The 11,456-nt window shown below is 36.6% G+C and overlaps 1 protein-coding gene across 4 annotated transcripts; it reads right to left on the bottom strand.

The window, feature by feature from the left end:
- Positions 1-4,286: 4,286 nt before the first annotated feature.
- LOC131944847 (uncharacterized) lies at positions 4,287-11,456 on the bottom strand. 4 transcript variants are annotated; one of them, XM_059305711.1, is made up of 8 exons: positions 11,388-11,456; positions 11,079-11,194; positions 8,824-9,020; positions 8,219-8,441; positions 7,643-7,830; positions 6,745-6,967; positions 5,672-5,769; positions 4,287-4,896 (listed from the first exon to the last, which is right to left on the bottom strand). In XM_059305711.1, exons 2-8 carry the CDS (start codon positions 11,128-11,130, stop codon positions 4,633-4,635), a joined length of 1,245 nt encoding a protein of 414 aa, XP_059161694.1. In that variant the 5' UTR covers positions 11,131-11,194; positions 11,388-11,456; the 3' UTR covers positions 4,287-4,632. The 4 variants fall into 4 exon arrangements, with proteins under 4 accessions (XP_059161694.1, XP_059161702.1, XP_059161686.1 ...); XM_059305719.1 differs by having other exon boundaries at positions 11,383-11,452; XM_059305703.1 differs by having other exon boundaries at positions 11,079-11,262; positions 11,312-11,448.

The following is an 11,456-nucleotide window of genomic DNA, read 5'->3' as shown; positions in this document are numbered from 1 at the left end:
GTTTCAAAATGTCGGAAAACAAAATGGTGGTAGTTCTTTTGGTTAGCTGTGTTTTAACAACAGGTATGCTCTGGTTCATTTAAAAATAAAGCTGTCTTTCCAAGTTTAAATGTATGTAGTCTGAAGATTAATTTAAAATGGAATATTACTAAAGATTCATACTTTGTATTTAAAGTAAGCATTTATGATACGAGTAAAGTTTTAAGTTGATATAAGTCGAACTAGAATATAACTGAATTTCAAAGACCAATTGTTCAATGATAATGTTATTTTGTAATTATTTTACTTTTAAGGTAGTTACCTCTTAAGCTTTCTGGTAAACTAAACTTCTCTTCCTACAGTGAGTAGTCAGATGTCCAGCCAATCAATCGTCAGCCCAGCTGTCGTTAAGGAAGGAGTGACCTTCACCGTGTCATGTGACGCGTCACGTGCTGGTGTTCTCAGAATGTTTACAAACATTTCTAGAGTGGGCGTTGGCTGGATAGCGCTACCAGCTGGCTGGTTAGGTGTACAAACACCAGCAGAACAGTACAAGAGATACAGTGCATTCCAGTCACCGTACACGTATTTTGTGAGACATTTTTTTTTGCAGCTGTAAAACTTCACATAGCAATACTTGATATTTAAAAGTTCAGGGACACTATTTAATACATTCTCTGTTATATGTTTATCCTTTAGTTTAAATATCCCTTTGATATTTTTAAAAGTATTATTCCAATTATTAAAAATTATTTCTATTATATTATTATTTATAGTAAATGTCCAAAATAGTTATTAACATCAGATAGGTGGGGGTGTGGGGAGGGGCGCCTAAACCTTCACTGAATAGAATGGCCTTCTGAAAAGTTTTAGTGAATAGGCCGCCTTTTTCTATATGCTGTGGATGGAGGAGGGGTGCGGAAGGCTGACTGCTATTGCGGTTAGTAAGTAAGGTCTACTACGCTAGTTAAAATGCATGAAGCAAACCCGCATACTTGAGTTACGTGGTTTTGTCCTCTTTCCAACTTTCGACGCATAGAGCATAGAGCCTTGACCACAGCATCCCACTATGTCCGTTACCCATCTGTGTATTTATCCTGTTAAATCACATGTACTGCTATAAGATAACTAGGCCTTACGTCTTCCATTATATTATACATTCAAACCATTGTCTCACCATTTATATATAGCTTACCACTGCTAGATCACTAGCCTTATGTCGTCCATTATATCTGTACATTCAAATCATTGTCTCACCATTTATATATAGCTTACCACTGCTAGATTACCAGGCCTTACGTCTCCCATTATATCTGTACATTCAAATCATTGTCTCACCATTTATATATAGCTCACCACTGCTAGATTACCAGGCCTTACGTCTGCCATTATATCTGTACATTCAAACCATTTTCTCACCATTTATATATAGCTCACCACTACTAGATCACCAGGCCTTATGTCTTCCATTATATCTGTACATTCAAACCATTTTCTCACCATTTATATATAGCTCACCACTACTAGATCACCAGGCCTTATGTCTTCCATTATATCTGTACATTCAAACCATTGTCTCACCAGGCACAATCAGAAAGGAACTGGAACTTCACCTTCAGCGGGAACATGCAGGGAACCTCAGACCGTCCCAACAACAGACAGACAAGGAAGATTGAAATCGTTGTGGACGGTGCCATGTGTTCAGATGCTGGACTGTATTTCTGTAATGCTTCGTATGTCACTTCATACGGAGCCGAACTAACAAGTTATCAGTATCAAAATATCACCATTATACGTAAGTCGAGGTAGTGACCCAAAATGTCACCATTATACGTAAGTTGGATTAGTATTCCAAAATATTACAATTATACTTTGAGTTCAGGTAGTAGGCCCTACCCCAGTTATCGACCTTATATCTTTATAATCTTTGTTTTGTTTTTTCTCAACATTAAATTCAATATTAAGCCTCAAGTTGTTGATTTTCATGCTAGGCATAGTATTTTCAACTACGCCATATTGTTTCAGCCAAATTAGTAATTGTGTAATTAAATCAAAGATAATTGTTTGTATTTAAAACTTTTATTTTAGCGGCGATTACATTTAATTGCCGAGAGGTAAAATTTCAAGTTCAGTTATTGGGCTCAAGTAGATGTGAAATACCTGACTTAACCCTACTCTGATGAGTACCTGATACGATTAATTATGTATGGATATAGCGTATATACGCTATGTATATAGCGTATTTTTTAATTGGTTGGGAGGGAAGGGTGACACCATGAGGTGTCTCACTGGATGACAAACGTCCTAGTGACGCCACTGGTTTCTATTTAACAGCCCGAGTAGCGCCTCAGTCGCTGACCATAGATCCCCATCATAGAGAGGGACTGGGTCCATTAGAGTCTGTCAACCCTGCAGGATCCAGTGTTACATTGACGTGTACTGTTCATGTAAGTTGTAACTTTAATACAAATGTTTGTTAAAATTAAAACCATTTTTCCTAAGTAAGCTATACTTCAAATGATATAGTTATTTCAAAAAGATATTTTTAAAAATCATATCAAATGTACACGAGAACTTAGTCTATGTATTGATTTGATTATACCAGAGGTCTATTTCTGTTTAAGAATATCTATTGAAGCTAATATTGTGATTAGATTTTAATAAAATTAATAAGTCTAAAACATATATAAACTTATACAAATAAATATCTATATATGCATTGTTATGTCAGGGCCCCAAAGATTTAAAGCTTCAATGGACACATGCAAACAGTAGCTCTGACGTCAACAGTTTCACAACATATCCTGTACAAAACGCGATATCAGTTGATGTACCTGTGTTGGTTAGTTCTGGGACAACCTGTGTCCATTACCGTCATACGTCAACACTCAAGTTTCAAACAGAAGACATGTATGATGGCTACATGTATGTGTGTGTGGCTACAGAAAACAACAGAGACACAATTGTTGGGAACATGACGATATACACTAAACAAGGTGAGATATAATCAGTGGCGTAGCGAGGTCGGGAGTCACCCGGTGCGGCATTTAATGGTGTCACTCCCCCCAGAGGCGTAGCGACCCTCCCGGGGACAAACTTTCAAGTTTTCTATTTGCACCCCCCCCCCCCTCAAACTTTCGATTTGCACCCTCCCCCCCTCAAGTTTTTCTCTATATATTTTGCTATTTTTTGCCTTGGTGTCACCCCCCCCATAAATGGTGTCACCCGGCGCGGTCCGCAACCCCCGCCCCCCCCCCCCCCCCGCTACGTCCCTGGTTATAATTACACATTTACTACAGATTTATTTATACTCTTTAGGCTTAAAGCGTTTCAGTATATACGATGCTCAAAATATGTATGGTATTTTGCTTATGAACAATTAACACGTTGTTGTTGTTTTTTTTAAAATAATAGCAGCTTCTGATCGCTAGTAATAGAAGGGCTCAGTGGAAAAGTACTTAAGTGTATTTTGAGAATTTTGAGAAAAATGAGTGCATAAGTTTTAAAATTGTTATTGAAATAATAAAACAGCTGATGCAGAGTATTCGAATTAAGCTACTTCGGTACTTTTTCCATGGCCCAAATTTACAGGGATGGTTAAGGGGAGGTAGTCAAATAATATACCGGTCTTAACTCATTTTTGAAAAAATGTAACTTAAGTACTTTTTCCACTGAGCCCTTCAAAGTGTTTTTCCTTAAATGTTAATAAAAAATGTTATGAATAATTTGAAAATAACTCAAAAAACATAAAATTTGAAACGTTGAGACCGACAAATTGCCGTTGTGGAAAATAATTCTGAATGTATACATCAAAGTATTTTTAAATAAGTATTTTAAATACTTATGTTTTTAAAAAAATTATTCTTTCAGTGCCAGACGCCCCACAGTCAGGACGCGATGCCTCGAGTACAAATATTGGAGTCATAGCTGGTCCTATCGTCGCTGTACTGGTTCTGGTTGCCATGGCAACGGCTCTAGGACTCTACCTCCGCTGGCGTCACTGGAGACACACCCCCCTGGTGGGGCTCTGAATAAGTGGTCAATCTGTCTTGCATGGTTTGTCTGTCAACATAGTGGCCTTCTCGTGGGGTTAGACAGTGTCACTATCAGATGCTACAACTGAACATTGATGAATGATTACATTGTTTAACAATGTTTAACACTGTTTAACTCTGTTTTTCTAATGACCAACCGACGCTGCTTTGAGCAGCATCGTGGTACCAACAGCGGCTGTTAATAAAAAATGTAAATGTAATGTTCTCGACACATTCAAAAGTTACACACTTTCGTTTGTTGTTGTTGTTTTATTTCTATTACATATTTGACATTTGGTAATTTTCAAAAAGTACATGAAGTGATATTAATGTTGTATCATGTTTTGTTTTACAATGCAGGGGCAGAAATAATAAAATCTCAATACACTACATTTCGAATCTGTATTGTTTAAAAAATAAAAATGTAATCAATAATTAAATCAAAGAAAAAATATAAATAGATTATATGTTTAGGTATGTGTAGTATGCATTACAATTAGCGCTTTTATATGCTATCAGATGCGTAGAGAGTTAGAAATCTATGACGTAGATAGTTACTGTGTAAACATGTGACGTAGACAATTACTGTGTAAATATGTAAAGTTTAAAGCTCCCCCCCTTAAAGAAAGCAGCCCTGGTGTACATCTGGCATAAGATTCGCTTGACTGACCGTCACGTTACCGTCCCTGACTGAGCATCTATAAATAAAACAGCGAAGCCGGTCGGCCATGGCGAAGCGTAGAGTTGACGCATGCGCGTAGCTGTTACAAGAGCCGATGGGTACGGGCTCACTTCTGAGTATGTGCGCTGGGTTGGGGTAGGGGACGAAGCCTTCAGCTGGTGGGAGAATTTGTTCCCAGTCAAGTCTCAGAGTCTTTGGGCCCTGTAAAAACAATTTGTCTAATTAATGAATCTTCTCACTTAAAGCAAAGAATTAATTACTTGTATTAATTACTTGTATTACTGACTGTATATATATATATATATATATATATATATATATATATATATATATATATATATATATATATATATATATATATATATGCCTTAGACATGTAATTTACAGCGTCAGTTTTCCTTGCATGTTCGCTTTAGTATCAGCAGCGCAGCGAGGGGGGGGGGGGGACAAATGGAGGCGCCAAAATGGGTTGGAAAAATAAATTGAAAGTTTGAGGGGGGGTGCAAATCGAAATCTTGAGAGGGGGGGTGCAAATCGAAAAGTTTGTCCCCCGGCGCAGGTAAGGGTCGCTACGCCTCTGTTTAGTATTACAGTTTTTATCAACGGCTTGCGAGGACTGATTCAGATTTACAATAGTAATACTTGTTTCTTTTTTGTAGCCTACTTTCATTCATTTAAGATGGTTTACTTATGCATAGATCTAATAGAAAACGTTGAATTACAATTTTATTTTTAAAATTAACTGAACACATAGTTGGAGAAGCAATAATGAACAGACTGATAAGAAGTGGTGGAAAAATTATAGAAATTCCTACTGATTCATGAAGTTTAATGTTCATATATATATGTGTATTATTTAAATTATAACAATCAATAGTTCAGAATGTAAAAAAATTAATATTAGTGTATGACTATACTAACTTTAATAAATAATTTAACATTGATGAGTTTAGTAGTACATTTAATGTAAACTTACGTTGATTTTACAAATCATAGTGAAATTTGATGGGTTGTCGCCCTTGTTAGTTGGGAATGACATGTATTGGTACAGCTGGTGGCTCCCGACTGAGGTATCTAAAAATAGAACAAAACATCAGTGATAAATCACTTGTTATTTTTTAACGTTAGTTTGTATGTAGCTGTTTCCAGTCATTACAACTACACGTATTGGCTGAAAAAAAAATTGAAGCATAGTTAGAAAAAAAATAAAAATTAAAAAAAAAGTCCAAGTTCAGAGTGCAGATCGGCGTGGTCGAGTCGGTAAAGCTCATGGTTGCTAAACCGAAAAGTCTCGAGTTCGAACCCTCGGGCAGATGAGGCTCGTTAGCTGGGGTCAGCCACTCTTCTAGGAGAGACAACTCCAAAATTAAACAACTGCTGCCTTGTAGTTTGTTCTTGGTTGGACAAAGGCTATGGAAGCATATCCAAAAAGAAAAGCAGGCTGAAATCGGAGTCAATGGCCTCAATGGCGCATAACCAGTTGACACGTAACGCTTAATTGTGTTGGAGGCGTGGTCGAGTCGGCAAAAAAGCTCATGGTTGAAACATTCGAACAAAGTCTCGAGTTCAAACCCACTGGCAGATAAATCTCGATCCCCTTCAACACTAATAATTAATAAGAACGAAGAAGAAGAAAAAGAAGAGTGTAGATATCTTGTTGTTGATAGGCTCCACGGTACCCACACCTAATCCAACCTAAACGGTGAAAGTGTCAAAATTTTAAACAATCATTGAACTGCTTTGTTTGTAGTGACTTTAAAGTTAATCGTGTCTTTAGAACAGCGACTGTGAAACTTGATGGGATAGTAAATCACTAACCTCTGCTGGTGAGCTTAAGGTAAATCGTGTTTTTAGAACAGCGAGTATGAAACTTGATGGGATAGCAAATCACTAACCTCTGCTGGTGAGCTTAAGGTAAATCGTGTTTTTAGAACAGCGAGTATGAAACTTGATGGGATAGCAAATCACTAACCTCTGCTGGTGAGCTTAAGGTAAATCGTGTTTTTAGAACAGCGAGTATGAAACTTGATGGGATAGCAAATCACTAACCTCTGCTGGTGAGCTTAAGGGACTGCCATGCCGACGTTATATCACCAGCTGAATTAATGTACGTGGCGTTACAAAAATACGAGCCGGCGTCTGTACATTTAGCGCCATGTACCGCCATTTCTATCCTCATCGAGTTCCTGTTGGCTGGGTTGTCTGATGACCCTTGTAAGCTCCCCGTGTGTGTGAACGTCCAGTTCTTTCCGGAGGAGTTTTGTGGTGTAAACTGTTTAATGGCCGACAGTCACGTGATAATGATGACAAGAAATAATATAACAGTCATGAAATAATTGATTATTAGTTTACACAATTAAATAAATCTAAATGACAAATTGATAATAAAATAACATAACATTTCTGTAAAAGACTGCAGTTTCTGGTTACTAGTATTTGAGAGGATAGATGGTGTTTTGTAGGGACGGAGTGGTCTAGAGCGCTGGACTGCTCCAGTTCGAATCTGGGTTCAAGTCAGTAGACCGTCCCTGAGTCCAATCAACTCTATTGAGTATCTAACTCACTTTGAGGAAAGTAAAGGCCGAATTCACAGAAACAAGTGAACTCTACTTCACTCGCCCTACTGACAGTAGGTTTGAAAGGGAATATGACTTGACTAGAGGATGTTTTATTGTGTAAAAGTCCAATGAGGCTTAATACGTTTGTTTAATCCGAGACCCAATCAACGCTTAAAATAGATTTTAGGATACCGGCTATTCTACCGCTTCACAATGCCCAAGTGCCTTCTATCATTATATCATTATATTTAAAACAAGGTTGCTATTGTATTGTTATTGTGTTTTTCGTGTCACTTTAAATGTTATTAAATTATGTTTTAATTAATCTTTAAAGAGCACCAACTAATACCTCTAGCGTAACCAAACAAGAGATGAAGACATGTTCTTACAGAGGAGCTGTACGGTGCTGGAAATATCCTGTATCTGGCCAATGTTGTGGGCAGGGTTGTGGGTCCTGGCGTCCAACTGATGGTTAATGCTACCACAGTGGTGGCGGTCGCTGGGACGCCAGCGTTTGTGGCATTGCATGCAGCGGTCAGAGAGCCTCTGTCGTCAGTGGCTGGACTGGCTAAAGGAACTGATGGTCAGGTCATAGACATGTTCAAACACTTCAGCAAATTGTGACACTAATTAAGTTACTTCATGTGCTAATTGACATATTAAAACACTTCATAAAACTTCAAAGCTGAGTTAACTCAGTGCTGAGAAGATTAAAAATGTTATTACTAAATTAACTCAATTCAATTGATTATCTTAATGCAGACTAAAATCATACACTTCATATTGCTCTGTTAACTTTAAAAATAGCCAATATTAAATTATTTAATCTCTTTTTTTAAGGTTTGTTTTTACAAATCGAAGATGTTGTAGCTTTATAACGGGACTCTGATTTGGGCAGCTGTATCTACTTGAGCCTGTCCAAGAAAAACGAGACAAACTCTACCAACAAGAGAAAGTGATCTTACTTGTACTTGTGACATTCTGATACTCCACGACCGTCACTAAATCCCCCGCTACATCCAGGTACGTGGCGTTACAGTAATACAAGCCGGCGTCGTCAGACACAGCATCACTGACCACCATCTCTATCCTCATCGTGTTCCTGTTGCTGGGTGCGTCTGATGTTCCTTGTTGGCTTCCATTGAATGTAAAGGTCCAGTTTCTTGATAGGGAAGTTTGTGGTGGAAACTAGGGTAAACAAGAAAATTAAAACTTGTTGTATCGCAGTCATGTAGTCAAATTAAACTAAACTGGCAACAAAGGTATATATTACACATGTACAAACATGTTTTGTCTGTTGTAACTTAATTTAACAACTCAGACATTAAATGGTTAGCTTAATAAATGTTTATGTTTATCCAACCAATACTCGTATATTAAAGGGTTAACTTTATTCATAAATTTAATATAGAGGATGTTTGATCAAGCAAAGATAAACGTTAATAGCGTAGAATCGATTGTGTTTAAATTTCTACATTTTAATTTCTGTACATTGAAACAATTGAGATAATTCAAGAAATGTGATTACTGTTTAGCTATAATAATTGATATATTCAAGAAATATGATTACTGCGGAGCTGTAGGGTGCCGGAAACAGCCTGTATCTGGCGTAGGTTGTGGGTGGTGCTGTCCCGTTCGTCCAGGATATGGTCAGTCTGCTAATGGTGGTAGCACTTTCTGGAACACCAGCACGTGACGCGTCACACGTCACAGTGAAAGCTCCTCCCTCCTCTATCTCACTTGGGCTGATGATAGTTTGACCACTGACTGGAGGAATTGGTGAATTGTGAGACATTTTGTTAGAAGTGAATTGTGAGACATTTTGTTTGAAGTGAATTGGTGAATTGTGAGACATTTTGTTAGAAGTGAATTGGTGAATTGTGAGACATTTTGTTAGAAATGCATTGGTGAATTGTGAGACATTTTGTTAGAAGTGAATTGGTGAATTGTGAGACATTTTGTTGGAAGTGAATTGGTGAATTGTGAGACATTTTGTTGGAAGTGAATTGGTGAATTGTGAGACATTTTGTTGGAAGTGAATTGGTGAATTGTGAGACATTTTGTTAGAAATGCATTGGTGAATTGTGAGACATTTTGTTAGAAGTGAATTGGTGAATTGTGAGACATTTTGTTGGAAGTGAATTGGTGAATTGTGAGACATTTTGTTGGAAGTGAATTGGTGAATTGTGAGACATTTTGTTGGAAGTGAATTGGTGAATTGTGAGACATTTTGTTAGAAGTAAGTAGATGAATTATTCATAGCTTAGGTTTGATGAAAATAAATAGAAATGTTGCTTTAAAAAAACCACTTTACTTTCAAGTTCCCTGAATTTGCAACTTTTACAACATTGATTATAAAAATACAAAATTTCTGAATGATTTTAAAGCTTAAGTTCGCTTTTTAAATTTGTTTGCAGCCGCTTTGAAAACAAAATAAAATTTAAAAACACGTTTTTCCTCAATGTATTTAACATTGATCTCTCGCAGATTGAATCTAGCACCACCCATCTTTACTAACTTCTGAGATCTTCAGTTAGATAAAGTTATTAAAAAATACATCGCGTTACCTCCACCCTAGCCCCGTATGAAATCATTACCATATTACCATATTACCATATTACCATATCACCATCTGATGGTGTTTTAAAATACGACGTGAAGCAATCACGTACCCCACGTACTTTTGTTTATCTCATATAGTGATTGTAATCTGATCATACACGCCCTAGTATGTCCAGATCAAAAATTTAAAGCCCAAACAGAATCTCTCAAGGTAGTGCACGTTTCTCTAATCCGGGGATTATCCGCAACGACTTTTAAATACCCTGACATAAATTTGTAATCTTTTCTGAATGTATAAATTATAAATTTGAAGTGATTCTACTAAAGATGACCTTTGCTACATAATTAAAAAAATAAACTGGGAGTGATCTCCCCTAAACTTTCTCGAATATTCTTATAACACAAAGGGTGATGGCAACTCGGGATAAAGACAATATTTTTAATCCATTTTTAATTACTTAAACTTTTTAAAAATAGAATAGAATCTTGTAGAAAAAAAATTGCGCACCAAGTGAACGCCAAAAAAAATTGTATAATAGTACGGAATATTATTAGTAATTTATAAATTAACATTCTTTTTTTGAGAAATCGGAAATAGCGTAAATTACTACTTCCGGTCATCGGAATTTACTCAAAATTTGACTGATGGCAGTGATTTAGATCTTTTACTTACTGATTTTCTTTAATATTATAATAATACACCATTATTTAAATAACGATAAAGACAAGTGTGCGTCACTATATTATCTATTGAATACATTTACTAATATTTAGGAAGAGACCCACGCTTTTATTTATAGTTATTGAAATAGTGGTGTATTGTTATATATTTAAAGAAAATAAAGTAATTTAACATATTTAGCGCATTATTACATAAAAGCTTGTATTAAAACGTTTTTTATGCACTTTTTTTCAGCAGGCTACTTAAATTAAAAAAAAAATTACAATAGGGCTGCATGACTAAAAACTATTGCACAGATAAAGAACATGAAAATACACTTATAATAGTGCGAAAAGAGTAGTAAGGCTGCCACTAATTTCAGAAATTTTAATTGATTCATAAAAAATTAATTAGCCTCCCAATTACGTCAACTTTGATGTCATATCGCACTGATTTTAAATCTTTATCCACTCGCCCAATTTCAGAGAAATTGGTTGGTTAGAAGTGCCCAAAATTTCGATTGCCTGTTTCGATCTATAATGACAAAAAGCACGACAGACAGGCAGAGGAAGCAAGTTAAATAAAAGCTTGTAAAAACTTACCAGAATGTGTTCCCCACAGAAAGAGAAAACATAAAACAATAGGACTAAACATGTTTCTGCAACTAACTTGCTTTTGACACCTAAAGATTTTTCGGTTTGTCTTCCCTTCTCGTCACCTAAATTACAAATATTGAATTGTGTAACGGCCCTGTCTATCACACCAGATAAGGCTTACAACGGCCACCTAGCTACACCAGGTAAGGCCACCTAGCTACTCTAGTAAAAACTGTCACCTCACTATACCAAGTAAGGCCACCTAGCTACACCAGGTAAGGCCACCTAGCTACACTAGTAAAAACGCAACCTCACTACACCATGTAACAGCGGACACCTTCCTATACCAGGTGGGAACTTGGCCTCTTAGAACACTTGGCCGAC

The sequence above is a fragment of the Physella acuta genome, unplaced genomic scaffold (genome assembly GCF_028476545.2).
Source record: "Physella acuta isolate Inbredline_101_S28 unplaced genomic scaffold, ASM2847654v3 ptg000048l, whole genome shotgun sequence".
Classification (NCBI taxonomy): Eukaryota; Metazoa; Mollusca; class Gastropoda; family Physidae; genus Physella; species Physella acuta.
Note: the sequence above shows the minus strand (reverse complement) of the source record. Positions and strands in the feature narration are given on the sequence as shown.